We start from the raw sequence: 18,397 nt of genomic DNA, 5'->3' as shown, positions 1-18,397 counted from the left end.
CCCCCCCCAGCTAGAACTTCGCAATGATAAACAGGACAGTGAAACATTTTCCCCTTAAAAAAGCATAACTTAAACCCCTTCAACCTCATCCAAGAACACTGTGCCCTCAGCCCTACATCCAGAGCTATCCAACTACATTGTTCAACGTTCCAAACGAATTTTGAATCTTTCATATACTGAAGGAATAATCACGAGTGATATGTTTACTAAAAGATCTCTATCCATGGATTTACAAAAGAAATGGTCATCGTTATTGATCAATAACTAGATATTTACACGATAACATGGTCACCAAACGTAAGTTACGATTTATGTAATATGTTTCTACTTAATGCAAAAGTTTTAGATGCAAACAGATAACACTGAATTTAGCCAGTTGCCAAAGTTATGTTACAGCAACTTACTTGGTAACACATTTTTAAATTTTAGTTCATGCTTCACAAGTCTATTTTAGCAGAAAAGAAAACATTGCCACATTGAGATCCCAGGCTGGAAAGTTACTTTTCCTCTGCCACCAAGGACAATGTAAAACATGCACCCTGATGACTGATACACTTGATAATGGGATGGCAGCTACAGAATAAACATAAGACCACAGCTGAAGGTATATAAGAAAAATTTCAATGTGCACGGCTGGAATCTTTCACGTTAAATGCAGGTAATATATGATCCGCAAATGATCAACTCCTGTGTTACCTAGAGAAAGATTCTGTGTAAACTGCAAACAAACAAACCATCATTACCAGGTAAGTAAACATAACAAAATATTAACTCTGTCTACATAGCTTAAGAGAAGACGCCACCAAGTAAATTAATATCAGCATATAAGTGGCTTGGCCAGGGTTATTTAAAATGTCATGATTATAGTGGAAGAAGCAAAATATATTCTGACAGAATGTGATACTGCTGAAATCAATGAATGTGGCATTTTGCACTAATATTAGGTAGTTTTAAACTGTATGGTAAAATATGTTAAGACCTGCACAAAATCCACAGTACTATTGCCGAAAATAATGTACACACTTCTTAAATATACACATATCCTTTTTCTTCTCCCAAACCCTGAGAATGCATGAAAAGCTTTGAGCTACAGATTATAGAGAAACAGTAATGATCAACAGATATCCCTTGCTTCAAGTAACCTATACTCCACTAATCATCAAACAAAATAGGATTCTTTAACTGCCATGATAGGGGTTTAGGCCCAGTGTAGGAGGAGTAAGGAGAGCAGTTATTCCAACAGAAGCTATTAGAAAAACATTCCGGCAGAAACATTTATATTATTCACTGGCCAAGGCAGAACAGGAATATATCAGAGAAATCCACCATAAGGCTGAAATTAATTTATTTTTTAGGTAAAATTTATATACAAGAAAATGCAGAGATCCAAGGTGTAACCATTCTGAATTTTAAGAAAATATGCACACCCTTGTAAACACTATCTCAATCAAGAAAGAGAACATTTCCATAATTCGAGGAAGTTCTCTTATACCCCTGTTCCAGTCAATCCCCATTGCCACAGACTACCACTGATCAAACTTTTGTCCCCATAGCACATTGATGAACTTCATATGGAATCATGGGGAATGTACTGTTTTGTGTCTAGCTTCTTTTAGTCAGCACAATATTTTAAAAATTCATTCATATGGTTGTTCCTTCTATGTCACTGATTCATTTATCTACTGTTACCAGACTGTGTTGATTACTTTAGTGTTATAATAAGTCTTGAAATTAGACACTGAATCCTCCAACTTTGTTCTTTGAGATAGTTTAGCAATTTTAGGTCCTCTGATTTTCCATAAAAATTTTAGAATCAACTTTTCTGGTTGAATGAATGTAAGTGATGATAGTGGATATCTTTGCCTAGCAAACAGTCATAAGGGAAAGCATCATTTTTTCACCACTGAGAATAAAGTTGGCTGCAATTTTTTTTGTGTGGATGTCATTTTCTATTCTGGTTTGCTGAAAGGTTTTATCATAAATGAATGTTATTCTCTCAAATATTTTCTCTGCATATACTGAGATGATCATACAGGTTTGCCTCCATTGAATAATTTCAATATGGTAACTTGCATGGATTATTGTTCCATATGCTAAACCAACCAACCTTCCTGGGTCATGATTTATTCCCCTTTTACATACTGCTTGGTTCAGTTTTACTAATTTTTTGTTGTTAAGGATACTTTTTGGTCTGTGTTCATGAAATTGGACTCAAATTTACTTTTCTTGTAACAATTCAGGCCCTAGTATTAGAATTATGCTGGCTTCCAAAACCTTAATGGGAAGTGTTTATTCTACCTTAATTTTCTTAAAGTTTTTGTTTAAAATTGAAGCTATTTCTTCCTTAAATATTTTATAGCATTCACCAGGGGCTGGGTGCAGTGGCCCACACCTATAATCTCAGCAATCTGGGAAGCTGCAGTGGGTAGATTGCTTAAGCTCAGGATTTCAAAACCAGCCCAGGCAACAAGGTGAAACCTCAACTCTACAAAAAATACAAAGATTTGCTGGGTGTGGTTGCATGTGTCTGCGGTCCCAGCTACTCAGGAGGTTGAGGTGGGAGGATCCCTTGAGCCTAGGAGGTCGATGCTGTAGTGAGCTGTGATCGTGCCACTGCACTGCAGCCACCTGAGTGCCAGAGTGAGTGAGACTCGGTCTCAAAAAAAGAAAAAAACAAATTTTATATGGGCCTGGAACTTGCTTTGCAAGTAACTTATTAATCAGGATTTAGCTTCTTTAATAAATACAGGGATACTCGAATTTTCCATTTTATGTCCATTTTTGGTAAGTTGTGATTGTCAAGCAAATGACCATCCCATCTAAGTTGGTAAATTTATTGGCACAAAGTTGTTCACAGTATTCCTTCATTATCCTCATAATGTCCATAAAATGACATGCCCTCTTTTATTCCTAATATTGATAATTTGTACTTTATCTTTTTCTTCTTAATCAGTTTAATCAATCATAGCCAGTTTATCAATTTTATTAATCTTTTCAAAGAACCAACTGTTACATTGACTTCTGCTGTTTATTGTTTCATTCTTTGTTTTGTTTGGTTTTAATTATCTCTTATTTTTCTAGCTTCTTAACATGAAACTTAGATCACTGACTTTAAACCTTTCCTCTTCTCTACTGTAATCACTTTTAAGCTACATATTTTCATCTAAGCACTGCTGTAGCTGCATTTCACAAATTTTAATATATTGTATTTTATTTCCATTCAAAGCTATTTTCCAATTTTCCTTCTGATTTCCCCTTAGACCCATGAATTATTTAGAACATGCTACTTTAATTTACAAATATTTGCAGCTTTTTCTGGCCATCTTATTGTTATTGTTTCTAATTTAATTCTGCTATGGTCAGGGGACAGATACTTCATTTATTTATTTAATAAATTATTAACATTTATTTTATACCCCAAGATATGATGAATTCTGGAGACTGTCTAATGTAAACTTGAAAAATAATACGTAAGGCCAGGTGTGGTAGCTCACACCTGTAATCCCAAGCCAAGGTGGGTGGATCACTTGAGCCCAGGAGTTTAAAGACATGGCAAAACCCCGTCTCTACAAAAAAAATACAAAAATTAATGCGCATGGTGGCATTTGCTTCTAGTCCTAGCTACTCAGGAGGCTGAGGTGGAAGGGTTGCTTGAGCCCAGGAGGTCGAGGCTGCAGTGAGCCATGTTCATGCCACTGCACTCCAGTCTGGGTGACAGAGCAAGACCCTGTCTCAAAAAAAAAAAAAAAAAAAAAAAAAAAAAAAAAAAAGAACAGAAAAAAAGTAAAGAAAGAAAAGGAAAAGGAAAGGAAAGGAAAATAATATGTATATTGCGATTGTTGGATGCAGCAGTCTGCAAATGTCAATTTTGACAAGGTATTTAATAGTACTGGACTGCTTTTTTATAACCTATCTTATATCTAGATGTTCTATCATTGTTAAAAAAAAAAAGTTAAAAATTTTGCAAATATAAGCCTGATTTGCCTATTTTTTATTGTGGTAAAATATAAATAAAATTACCATTTTATCCATTTTTAAGTATACAGCTCTACAGAATTAAGTGCATTCACACTGTTGGCTAACTGCCAGCTGACAATTTTTGCTTCATGTATTCTGAAGCTATCTTATTAGATAAACTACACATTTTGTATCATTATCATTTCTGATGACTTGGCTCTTTTGTCATTAGAAAATGCCCTTCTTTATCTCTGCTAATACTGTGTCTCCAGAAGTCTACTTTGTGTGACTATTAATATAGCCACACCAGCCTTCCTATACTTACTTTTGTGTACTATATCTTTTCCCAACCTTTCACTTTGAATCTAACAGCATTAAAGTGTGTCTCTTTAGACAATGCATACCTGTGTCACATTTTTAGTACACAATAATTTTTACATTTAATGTAATTATTACCATAAGTGTGTTTTAGGTATACCATTTTGCTATTTGTTATTTGTGCCATCTCTTATTCATTCCTGTGTTCTTAATTTATTGCATTTATTCAGCTTATCAAAATATTTTAAGTATTCCATTTTCATGCTCATATGGCTTCTTATGTGTTTCTTTTTGTAATATATTCTAGTCATTGTTCTACAGATAAAAACATGTATCTTTCACTTATCAGTCTACCTGGAGATACTGCTGCACCATTTCACAAATATATAATTCCATTTACTGCCTCCAACTTTTTTGCTATTATCATAAAATTGAGAGGAAGGTACAGAGATATCCCATACACTTCCTGCCCATGTATGCATAGCCTCCCTGATTATCAACATCTTCCACCAAAGTGGGACATTTGTTGCAAGAGATGAGCCCACATTAGCACATCGTTATCACCTATAGTCCAAAGTTTACATTAGGTTTCACTCTTGGTGCTGTATAGTTCATGAGTTTGGACAAATGTATAATGGCATGTATCTACCATTAAAGTATAATAAAGAGTATTTTCAGTATCCTAAATATCATCCATTGCTCTATACATACATACATTCTGCCCATGTTTATAGTGGTCATCTTCAGGGGAATTAGACTTACACAAACTGCTCTGTTATTACCAAACCATGTTTACATTTTCCTGGAAAAAAATCAGGTAACTGAAGGTGAGAGCAATTTTTATTGCCAACTTAAATGCCGAATATAGAGACTTAACCTAAAACATTCTGAAGATAACAGCAAACAATACCTAATAGCAGTGAAGAGTTTGTATGTTCACCGCTACTAACTCATTTGATCCTGTAAACAACATTGTGTAACTGCTGGAACACCAGCTAGGTGAGAATATTAGAGCTGAGATAAATTAATTCATATGCTGTGAAAGCAAATCTTAAACATATTTTTCGTATCACACTGTAATATCTTCATGATAAACAGTCGTATTTCTATCTTCAGCACTAAGGTATCTACTTTTGGGAGTTGTTTTGACAAAGGGTCTCACACTGTCACCCAGGTTGGAGTGCAGTGGCACGATCTTGGCTCACTGCAACCTCTGCCTCTGGGGTTCAAGATTCTCCCACCTCAGCCTCCTGAGTAGCTGAGATTACAGGCACGTGCCACTACACCCAGCTAATTTTTGTATTTTTTTGGTAGACATGGGGTTTCACCATGTTAGCCAGGGCGGTCTCAAACTCCTGACCTCAGGTGATCCACCCGCCTTAGCCTCCCAAAGTGCCGAGATTACAGGCGTTGAGTCATGGCACCCGGCAGGTATTTACTTGTAATCAGACTGTTTGCCACCAATTAATGCATGTGTTATCTAAATCTATCATTCTTAAAATGGCTACTGCATACTTCTATTTGTAAGATAGTGATTGACTCATATTCTACATTTCATATAGAGCCAAGTACCACTGATCTATTAGCATGAAATTATAAGAACACATTCTCCAGCATAAATTTGTTTAGAAATAACATCCCCATTTAAATATCATTCTGAGAAGCATCTTACTGACATGGATTTTAAAATAATAATAATAATTATTATTATTATTATTTGAGATGGAGTCTCGCTCTGTCACCCAGCCTGGAGTGCAGTGGCGCAATCTCGGCTCACTGCAACCTCTGTCTCATGGGTTCAAGCAATTCTCTGTCTCAGCCTCCTGAGTAACTGGGATTACAGGTGCCCACCACCACACCCGGCTAATTTTTGTATTTTTTTAGTAGAGACAGGGTTTCACCATCTTGGCCAGGCTGGTCTTGAACTACTGACTTTATGATTCACCTGCCTTGGCCTCCCAGAGTGCTGGGATTACAGGTGTGAGCTAATATTATAGGGGACAGAGGCTCATCAATTCATCCATCTAAAATTAATATTGATTTAAAAAAATATTTTGAGGCTTTCAATAAACAAACCCAAATCTGATGTGTTATGAAAGTAAGAGCAAAGGATTTCAAGTTCCATCCACACCTACCAAAGGCCGGCCTTCCTGCTTTACCCCCAAACTCCCAGAAGATCATCATAGCCCTCCTCCTCGCTGCTCTAACTTCTCACTCTTGTCCAAACCTGACTGGCTCTTTCAGATGACAGGGCCTTCGAAGATTACATTTCACCTAGAATTTACCTCTCCCTCACTGTACCTGGAATTATTTTATTCAAAAATCTCAAATATCTTTCTGTTGTGACGCTAAGTTATTCACTCCTCTTGGGAGTTCCTATAACACTATATCCATCATTTGCTTAACAGACTGAAAAAAAAGTCTCTCTCCTATATTAGGCCATTAGAGGCTTCAGGAGAGGAGCACTTCTTATCCATCTTTCCATCTTTAGTATTAAATACAAGACTAGTATGCAGAAAGTGTCAAGAAATTCTTTTTGAATGAATGACTGAATCATTTCCATACCAACTGATGACTCCAAAAGTATAACCTCACAGCTGTACCTTGGCAGCAGCCTCATAAATAGGTTTCCTAAATCTACCCAAGAGGCGAGAGCCCCAGTTAGTTCTGGGCATCACTGCCATGGTGATCTTTGACTCCTATCATGGCATACTCTGCTAAAAAAATAATAAATTCCCTTTGCCTGTAGACAGAAGTTGGACTTGAATTCATAGACCATTGGAATCTGGCTTCAGCCTCTTATGTACATCATCACTGTAGCCTCAATCCTCCCTGATCCTACTCCCTCTTGGTCTATACTCTGCCTCCCATATCCACCTGTGTCCACCTGAGTCCCATCAATTCTTCAAAATTTAGCATGTCTCACATTGTGCATGAGTCAGCCTCAGGATACTCAGTAAAATCTCTCCTATAGAGGTTCCCAAGCTAGTATTTTGTATTTCTCATTCAATACCTATATCACATCAATTAAATGATGAAACATGAAAATGACTAGTACAACCAGACATTTAACAAATGGTTGTACGTAGTTCAGTGAGGTGGAATAAGATAAGCCTGTGTTTTTTTTTTTAAAGTAAGTCTAGGAATAAGATGAGTAAAATCAGCATAAAACAGAAAATTTAGCCTCTCTGTATATATACTTATCCCTATTAATACAAATCACATGATGACCATATACTTGTAAACACAGAAACACTCATTTGAAACTCAGCATTATCAAACAGAAAATAATGAAAGTTTCCAGATTCCCAGGGAGGTATATTCTTTTGAAGGAGATAAATTTTCATAGGCTAGAAACTAATCTTCTTTCTCTTATTTTATCCTCAAAACACATATAATTAATAATTTAATTTTCAGCTATCTATGAAGTATATATATATCCCTCTGTATAAATTAATACATTGGTATTTTGGTTTATAATCAGTATCTTTTTATGCTGATTAAGAGTCCTTTCCCTAGAGCCCAGTCAATTTCAGCTCAGTTCAATAAACATTTACTGAATATTTACTATGTTCTGGGCCCTTCCTAGATCTAAAAATGAGTAAAAGGTCAGTGACATTTAGGAATTCCAAAATGAATGAGAGATGATAGAAAAATAAGCAAGTAGTTCAAAATAATATAGTGAATATAAAAATGGAGCTTTGTAGAAAGTATTATGAAAAGACAAGGGAACAGAGATTCCATGATTCATGAGCAGAGATTTACAGGATGAACAGGAGGTGGACAAGAATCCCTGGATAGGCTAGGGAGACACTACAGGCAAAAAGAGCATAAGGAGGAAAAAAAAAAAAAAAAACCTAGAAACATGACAAAGCAAGATGTGGATGGTTTATAAGCCTGGGTATTACATAAAGCGGAGTAGGGGACAACGCTAGTGAGAAAAATCTTTAAAAGCATGCATGGATGCATGCCATGATAAGGAATTTTTTTTTTTCCTGTAGGAAATAGACAATCTTGAAACATTTTACTAGTGGCATGCCCAGATAAGTTTTCTAGACAGATCATTTTGATGGCTAAGTTCACTTACTATATATATTTACTGATAAGCCAGGATTTAACTAAGCAATTTTCGAAAAGGCCATTTTTGTTTGCTTGAAGTATAGTGAGTAAATCTCACTATGTTCATGAAGTAAGATTTTAAAATATTAGCAAAGAAGACAGGTATGGTGACTCACACCTGTAATCCCAACACTTTGGGAAACTGAGGCGGGTGGATCACTTGAGGTCAGGAGTTTGAGAGCAGCCTGGCCAACATGGTGAAACCTCATCTCTACTAAAACAAAATAAAATAAAGAAACTATATATATATGCAAAGAAAAGGGCAAACAGCAATAGAACTTTATCATTAACTATTGAAATATCTCTGCCATCTTTATCAACACTACAATATATTAGGAAAAAAACAAGTTATCCTCATGATTACTCATTACAGAAATGCAAATCAAAACCACAATCAGATGCCACTTCACACCCACTAGGATGACTGTCATCAAAAAAGACAAATAACAAGTGTTTACTAGGACATGGAAAAATTGAAAACCTCATACTTTGCTTGTGGGAATGTAAAATAACACAACCACTTTGGAAGCAGTCTGGCCAGTCCTCAAAAAGCTAAATACAGTTATCATATGACCTAGCAATTCCACTGCTAGGTGTATAAGCAAGAGAAGCAAATGCCTACGTCTATCCTAAAATTTGTACACAAATGTTCATAGCATCATTATTTATATAGCCCCAAAATGTTAATAATATCTATCAACTGATGAATAAACAAAATGTGGTATATCCACATTATTATTTGCTATAAAAAGAAATGAAGTACTGACACATACCACAACTTAGATGAACCTTGAAAATTTGCTAAGTGAAAGAAGCCAGTCATAAAGAACCACATATTCATATATGAAATATACAGAATACATAAACCTATGGAAACACAAAGTAGATTAATGGTTGCCTAAATATGGGACAGTTTGGGGGCTTAGAGGGTGATGGTTAAGGAATGCAAGGTTTCTTTTGAGGGTGATGAAAATATTCTAAATTTGATTATGGCGATGGTTGCATAGCTTTGTGAATACACTAAAAACCAAATAATTGTACAATGTAAATGGAAGAGTTGAATGGTGCGTGAATTACATCGCAATAAAGTTGTTTTCATTAAAAAAATCAAATCTTTAACAATATTTTCAAAATTTTATTTCCTCTTTCTTCATGAAGCCAGATGGTGTCCTTCCCAGTACAGAATGTACTATGACACTGAAGTGCCAGAAAAATAGAACATTGAATCTGCTACTGGCAATTCTTTTTTCTAGAAAAAGTAAACTTCCAGTTGTTCAGCAGAAAACAATTTATTTCTATGATATTCAAACAATAAGAGAACAGAAACTTTGACCCATCTGGCATAAAAGGTGAACTATAATGTTTCAACAACATCAAAATATAAATGCTTTTCTGTCAATTGATTTCATCTTCCATCTGTCTTAATCCAATCACTACTGTAAAAATTATCAATAATTATGGCTTGAAATTATCAATAATTATCAATAGTGATATCAATGCTTGAATAATCAATATTTAAGCATTTAATCAATGCTTAAAATAATCAATAATTATAAATGCTTGAAAGCAGAACCATGAGGAAGAAGGGAGTTAGCTTTTGAATAAGAAGACTTGAATCTAATCTCTGCCAAGGCCAAGTAATAGCCATGTGATCTCAGGCTAATATTTAACTTCTCTGAGCATCAAGTTTTTAATCTGCAAAATGAGAATAATACCAATTCCACTAACCTGTCAAGATTTTGGTTAGGATCAAATAGTATTTGCTACCAGAGGCTAACTGTTCGTCACTATAATGCAAGACCAGTAAATTCGGGACACTGGTTATTATAGTATAAAATTAAACATTAGAAACTTGAGGTAGAGTTTCAGAAGCAATAAAAGTCAAAAAAGGAAATAAAACAAATTAAAAATATTCAAATTCTTTGAAGACTGAGGACATCTAACATGAAGATATATAAAATATGAGCATGAAAAGAAATTTTACATGATATATTTAGACCCACATTTTCCTTAAGATTTTTCCTTAAGAATTTGAAACATATTGCTATAAAAGTGATGAGTTATCTATTGTTATAATTATGAATAAGTTATCGTTGTTGACAATTCCAGAGTCTAAAGTTAATACTAAGGTAGCACTTCAATCTTTATTTGCTTATAACCACATTCCTATTAGCCCAGGAGTCAGATGAGATAAATATACTGATAAGGATACTAGATAACAGAAGACATAACAGAGAAAATTCACCTAAAAAAAGGAAAACATGTTTGCATGTATACATAATTAAATGTGTATTCATGCAAACAATAAATTGGCTTCAAAACAATCTGGCTGTTAATACCCTGGGTCTATCTTATCAACCAGAGTTAGTTTTCCCATACTCTTATTTTTTCACCCCTAGGCAATCCAATATTGCCGGAAAAATAAACACGAGCATGCTAATTGGCTTTAGTGCAAATATGTGCCTCCAGCTTCAGCTGGGATTCCATGGTTACTTGGAAATCATGTGTTGTCCCTAGTCTTTTCCTTCTCATGCTTCCCACAGCAGCAACACACTTTAAATCTTTTTATCTCTAGTCTTCTGCCCTACCATCTTGAAGCATCATTCTTGCCAATAAAGAAAACAGATACCACAGAATGTTGATTTTCTTTCAGCCTCTCTTACAACATCAATAGTAGCACCCATCCTTTACTCAATTCATCAGAACAGCAACTAATAGTGTGATTCTTCATTTATTATCTGCCATGTGCCAAGCGCTAGGCTAAACACTTTACATATAATAAGTAATTTGGATGCCACAATAATTTTGTAAGTATTTCTGGTTCTACTTTATAGAAAAGTGAAGCTCAGAGGGCCTAAATGACTTGTTCGAGGTGCTTAGCTAATGAATGGTAAAAAACATATTTTAATCCAGGTCTGCCTATGATGTCTCCTGGCCTCTGGAAGGGGGTTTCAGGCTTGTCCCAACACCTCCACTTTTACACAGGCACACCACATTAATAAATGTATTGTCACTACTGGGTGATCTTTCTCTTTCCTAACCAGGACTGAGAAAAATTTCATAATTGTTATGCCTAAGTGAAAAATGTGATTTATGCAACTATACATGCCATGCATTTGAATATATCTATATTAGTTACATTAATAAAATTTTAACAAAATATAAATTGATGATTTAGAACTTCTTAAAGACATGCAAGCTGAAAGACTGACTTCCATTGTATTTACAAGAAAAACTTAAAATACCAGGTTATGCTGAAAACAGTTACCATCTTTCCTCTTTCTCTTCATCTGCTGAGCAGAAAAAAAACAAGAAAAAAGAAATTTCCTGCTTCAGTTTAGCAACATCTGCAGACACAACAACCGTTTTAAAAACTGTGTCCTCCTCTTAATGGTCCTTACAAATGTAGGCCCTCATTAGCTTCAAAGAGTTTTCTCACATGACTTTTAATTAAAACTTTGCCCGTTTAGGTCTTTAATGGCACATCCTAAGCTACAAGGTTTATCGTGCTTCTTACACAGAGGTTTAATTCCCTGGGTCCACATCACATTACACCCTTTTTTTGGAGATGGAGTCTCGCTCTGTTGTCCAGGCTGGAGTGCGGTGGTGTCATCTCAGCTCACTGCAACCTCCGTCTTCTGGATTCAAGCGATTCTCCTGCCTCAGCCTCCCAAGTAGCTGGGATCACAGGTGTGTGCCGCCACACCTGGCTAATTTTTGTATTTTTAGTAGAGACCGGGTTTCACCATGTTGGCCAGGCTGGTCTCAAACTCCTGACCTCAAGTGATCCGCCTACCTTGGCCTCCTGAAGTGCTGATATTACAGGCATGAACCACCACACCCGGCCTATACACTTTTTTTTCTACTGTTGAGGATTACCATCAACACTGTAAAAGCCAAGCAAGCAAGGGTTTGAGTTTATCTTGTTGAATATTCTATTCCCCAGTACCTACAGAGAAGTAAATACCGAATAAAGATATGTTCTATTAAGTAGAGGCAAGAAAACAAGATAGGCAATATTGTATAACCTCTACTGCCTTTTAATAAAATTTCTCTGGAACAGTTACATGAGTACTATAAAGATATCAAAATCCAGAGCCCATAATATCTTTTAAGCTTTAACATAAGATTTTGTTTTAATATTTAGTTTGTATTTATTTTAAAGCAGTCTTAAAACCACTTTTGTCATTTATTGATTCAAAATAAGCCAAATATCAAGGAATAATTTGTATATTTTAAACTCACACGTATCTTTTATAGAGGTAAATTTTATCTTTTAAACACTAGGTTTCTTTCAGATCAAAATGTAGCTTCCAGAATGCAAAAAGGATGTTAGTTATATCTGTAGTTCATAAACAACTTGTAAATCATTGTAGAATTCACAAACTCCATATATATTTATCACTGCATTCATTTTTAAACAAATATTGCAAAAGATTGCACACCGTGTGAGAAATGTCACCTAAATGCTAAAAAAGCCCGGTAAATATCAATTCTTAATGGTAGGTTCTTTGTCTATCATCAAAATAAATATCAGCTTCTTGTCCACTTTCAGTTTTGCTAAATGCCACCTACTTATAAATTAGTTATAATGACTCAAAACACACAGTTATATTTTGACTATGATTTGTCAATTTTTCTCCCCTTCCCCAAATCAAGATTTGAAAAATTAAATGTAAAAAGTATTTACAAACCTCCATCCATCCTTCTGGAGATAACTGAAGGCTCCGTCAACAACACTTGCAAAGAACTGCCCTCCTGTGATGAAGAGGGTATTAATGGTGACTAATCGGCCTCTTAAATTGGGTGGTGAGACCTCCGCAATGTACACTGGCACTGTCATAGAAGCAATGCCTATAAAAACAATGAAAAGTAAACGTGAGACATTTACTCGAGATTTCTGTTGCAATAAATACTAATGCTAGATTTAGGCATACACTTACGTATATGGGCTTGGTTTTCTACTTTAAACACAAGTTTACCACATATTTAAGATTCTGTTCATAACAATTTGGGGCTACTGCAGACCAGTAAAAATGTATGTGAGATATCATTTTTCGTATTATCACTTGAAAGCCTACAAATAAAAGCACCCCTAAAGGCCTAAGATAATTTCAGAGTGCATATCAGTATGCTTTATAACTTCTTGAGGACTAAAAATACAAAAAAAAAGTTTTCTAGATAGAATGATTACTGAAATATTTTTAGTTTATATGGAAATGTAATCAGACAATAGTGAGAATAAAAGTTATCTTAGGATACATATTAACTATTCAAAACATAGTTAGAGGCCAGTGGATGTACCAAAACTTTTAATTGGTTTACTAATAAGAAATTCATATGTTAAATCACCTTATTCAATTGGTTAGGTGTACATTTCAGAATAAAAGAGTTTACAGCTAAGGTATATTTGGTTATATTAACTTTAAATTTTTTTCTATCTGAAATTAATGCAGCATTCTCTATGGCAGTAGTTCTAACTTCACTGATAATCAGAATTACTTACGCGACTTTTTTATTTAAATAAAGTTGCTCTTACCTCACCCACCCCAGACCTACTTAACAGAGAACTACAGAGGTAGGGGATGAAACTATCCTTTTAAAATTCTCCAGAGGTGATCTTGAGGCTTACTGTGTATTTAAAAACCTAAAGTTGTATAGTACAGAACTTTGAGCCAATCCAAATGATTTCTTAAAGTCTCACCCTCTTGTGGCACCTGCAATTTCCATGTATGTCTGATTATTTAGCCAATTTTAGTATTTAGTATTATTTAACCTGTTATAGTATTCAGCCTTACCCAAAGGTTGGACAGATATTGATTTGCTGTATCTAATCAATACTTAACAAAGTCTCCATAAAAAATAGATTGCCTACAAATTTTAATTTTTATATCTCTAGATACTATAAATCAATCCTTAGATTAAGCCAGAATATCAATAAAATGAATAAAACAGATCTATATAGAATTGCTTTTAACAAATTGCTTTTTAACAAATTTGTGATTGCAAAAAATAGCTTGTGTTGAAGGAATCAGTACTAAGAAACCTGTTGCTGTGTTTTCTGTACAAGGGCTGTTGAAGGTACTATTTATTATATTGCGTACAGCAAGAGACATTTCTCTATGTAACCGCAATAGTTGTACTTTTCTACAAGTGATTTTTGTTAGTTGATGGCTATTATAAATCACAGCCTTTTTCATTTCCCTTTCTATGTATGCAGTCAGAGAGGCCCACCTCCATCCAATGTTTTGGACTTCAAGGTATTATTTTGTGACACAAACTCTCTTCTAATGCCATAACAGTGGTAATTTATCCTATTATAAGTATATTTTTCCTCTATTTTTATTTGCTTTGTTACATCTTTGAACAAGGCAAATACATACATAAATGAACAGATAGGCAAGATTTATTTAGGTAATATATATTTATTTGGGAAAATTCACTGTATTATTGCATAACTACTGATAAGTAGTTGTTAAATTTGCACATAAGTCAAACCATTAAGTATCAGAATTAGATACTAATTTCCACCAATGTTGTTTGCTACTGTAGTGCCTGTCAATAATCTTATGACTTTGAGTTTCACAGAATAGTAAGCATGTGCTAATGGACACAGTATTAACAGTCTTCACAATTAAATCATCACCTAAGCAGCTGAAATTTCCATTTGACTGCTAATCAATTTAATGGCACAGACCACCCTGAAATGCCCTCATCTAACTTGGAAAGAGGAAATAAACATCCACTGAAAATGTTGACAAGGGATTTGTATACTCTTTTTAGTTCTTTCACTATTAGAACATCTCAAACTTTCATAAATCAAACAATAATTTATCATTTGGATTTTTTTCGGCTTTGTTCTGTCTATGAACGGGAATTTGGTTGTTCTCTTTAGACAGAGATCTTTATTTAGCCATGCAGCCACAAATTTGAGCATGGGAAATCAGGACTGTGGTTTCAGGCAACACATGCTTGTCAAAAAAAAAAAAAAAAAACATAGATTTTACTTGACAGAAACACAGGTATGTCCTCAGACCCTGATAAAGCTCAATTATTTAAAACAAACATCAGAGCTTTGAAAGCAGCACATACTGACAACGGGTAAAGACTGAAGACAGACTTATTGGATTTGGAGTTGGAAAGAACCATAAAAGACCTTCAGTTCAATGAGTGCTCACGCTGATTTAACACTGCGACAACTGCCTACATTCAGCAGATATTTTACTGGGACTAACTATCTTATTTAATCCTCAGGATATCCCTTTCAAGGGCGTGTAATTATCTCCATTTTTCATACCCCAGGTCACACGATGAGTAGGTAGAAGAATCAGAATTTAAAGCAGACAGCAAGATTCTAAAACCCAATTTTGATGGCACAAACTATATTGACCAATCATTATAAATAAGGGGAGGCTCTGGAACCAGTGGATTTAATTCCAGCCTTGCTACTTATCAGCTGGTTAAGTTTGGACAACTTAACTTTTCTGGGTCTGAAGTTCCTCATCTATAAAATGGGAACAATAAAAGTAAAAGTAACTCCTTCATAGGAGTTGAGAGGATTCAATGAGCTAAGTAAAGCACCTAAAACTGTGCCTGGCTTACAGAAGGTAGTCAATAATATCAGCAATTATTTTTATTCTTATTATCATCTCTAGTTATGAGGCATCCCAATTCTTTCCATTCAATTCAACCTATAATAGGTGACAGGATTATAAGGATGAGTACAAACAAAATAGGGTTTCTGCTATGAGGGAAAGCACACACAAAACCTACTCACAAAAGCATACAATCTAGTAATTAACTTCAAAATAACATGGTAAGGGTCATAATAAAGTTATACACTGGATTCTACTGTGGCATGCTGACAATGACCAGGTGGTAGTTGGAAAGGTTGGGCAGTCAATTTTGCACAGAACATGAGCTTAAAATAAATGAAATGGCACAGGGTTTTCTGAGAGATAAATAGAAAATGTGAGGCGGAATATGCGTGCAGATAAGATGGAAGAGACAGAGGGTGCCTGAGTCATGGAAGCAGCATCCATTAATCAGTGAGTATTCATCAGACTCTGGGTCTGAGCTCAGCACTGTGTTAAGCATTTTGGTGACAGTGCTCTAGGAGAGAGACATGAGCTCCGTCCTCATGGAGCTTAGGGTCTGCTGGTCAAGTGGGATGGGTCTTGTCAAAGGGGAAGTGTGAGGAACATCAGGCTATAGCAAAGGGACCAGCCCAGCCTGAGGAGTCAGCAGGGCCTTGGATAGAAGTCATATTTAAGCTGAGATGTAGTGAATAAGAAAGTGAGAATAGGTTGGAGGTAGGGGAGAGTTGGGAGGTACTGCAGACAATCAGATCAGCTTAGATATGGGCCTTCAGGCAGGAAGATATGCATCCTGCTGAGGAAGGGGTGGCAGACTACTTTTAGAGAAATGGGCAAGGATCAACCACAGTGTAAAGGATCTTAAATACCAAATTAAGGGCTTGGCACACACAGGCCTCTGAATAGGGTAGAAGAGGAAGATGCATGATCAGGTTCATGTTTTTAAAGGATCATTCTGGTTGGAGTATGGAAAACTGATTGCAGGGAAGCAACACATACAGTGGCAGCAATGGAGATGGACCGAAATGAAGAGATTTGAGAATTATGTCTTTGGTATCTAGGTTAAAGAGAATATGAATAGCATGTGAAGGATAAGGAGAGAAAGAAGCTGAGGATGATGTTTCGATGTCAGGAAAAAGCAATTAGGAGCATGACGGGCACTTTGTACAAGGATAAGGAGGGGCAAAAATGAAGTTTAATTAAGTACAAGATAATAAGGTCAGGTCATAGATGGATTGAGTCAGAGGCACTTTGTGAAATATAGAAGTAGATAGTAAGTGGCCTGCTTGATAGTGTGCTGGGAATATAGATTATTTACATGTGAGTGGTCCCACCCCCTTTTTGTTCCCCCTACCCAATAAGGTCTTCGCCAGAATAACCTGTCTTCTCCTTTATCCTCAAAGGAGAATTTGGTCTTCGTCAGTCTAGTTCTTGAGCTTTTATCATGCTAGGCCAAAGAAAGGCTGGAGAAAAGAAAACATGGGCAAATGATGAAGCATGTAGGGAGAAGAGTAAAAAAAGACAAAAAACAGTTGTGAGTGAGAGACTCGGGGTCAGTCTGGAGAAAATGGGAGCCTGCAACAAAGGGAGTAAGCCTTGACTGTGGAAGTGAGGAGATGATAGCGGTTTTAAGAAATAATGCTGATTTGTAACCTACATGCTACTATATTCTTCAAGAGAAGTAAGTTAAGAGCAGTTCTGCCATACTATTGCTTTTAGTTGCTGGACTATATTTCTTCAAATGCAACATCAAACTGAGATTTGGCCAGGTAGGGCTTGGGAGTTAAACAACTAGGTGGAGCTCAAAGGATGGTTCTATGTAGACAATGCACATAACTGAAACTATGGAAATGGATAAGATCACTCAATGGCATATGAGAAGAATGCTTAGAATAGAATCCTGAAACAGTCCAACAATTAAGGAACTAGGAGGGGGAACTGAGAAGGTAGATGACCAGCAAATGTCTACCTTACCTTTCAATACTATGTTATTTTTAAAGGCTTTGTATGTCACCATTTTGTCTTATCATGTAAAATCATGCTACCAGGCTGGGTGCAGCTGGCTCACGCCTGTAATCCCAGCACTTTGGGAAGCCAAGGCAGGTGGATCACGAGGTCAGGAGATTGAGACGATCCTGGCCAACACGGTGAAACCCCGTCTCTACTAAAATACAAAAAATTAGTCAGGCATGGTGGCACGCGCCTGTAATCCCAGCTACTCAGGAGGCTGAGGCAGGGAAATCGCTTGAACCCGGGAGGTGGAGGTTACAGTGACCCAAGATTGCACCATTGCACTACAGCCTGGTGACAGAGCAAGACTCCATCTCAAAATAAATAAATAAATAAATAAATAAATAAATAAATAAATAAATAAATAAATTCTATAAACTGGCTGGTGGGACAGATAT

General features: G+C 35.8%; 1 protein-coding gene across 3 annotated transcripts in view; it reads right to left on the bottom strand.

Moving 5' to 3' along the window:
- Positions 1-18,397, bottom strand: part of SLC2A13 (solute carrier family 2 member 13) — a 301,904-nt gene that overhangs the window by 225,734 nt on the left and 57,773 nt on the right. For all 3 annotated transcript variants that reach the window (XR_001888464.1, XM_017888588.1, XM_017888589.1), the window contains exon 2: positions 13,089-13,248. Coding sequence is in view for 2 of the 3 variants with exons in the window: in XM_017888588.1 (XP_017744077.1) it covers positions 13,089-13,248 (160 nt within the window). In the remaining variant the exon portion in view is untranslated. The remainder of the gene's footprint in view (positions 1-13,088; positions 13,249-18,397) is intronic.

Source organism: Rhinopithecus bieti, unplaced genomic scaffold (assembly GCF_001698545.2).
Source record: "Rhinopithecus bieti isolate Rb0 unplaced genomic scaffold, ASM169854v2 scaffold_18282, whole genome shotgun sequence".
NCBI classification, from domain to species: domain Eukaryota; kingdom Metazoa; phylum Chordata; class Mammalia; order Primates; family Cercopithecidae; genus Rhinopithecus; species Rhinopithecus bieti.
Note: the sequence above shows the minus strand (reverse complement) of the source record. Positions and strands in the feature narration are given on the sequence as shown.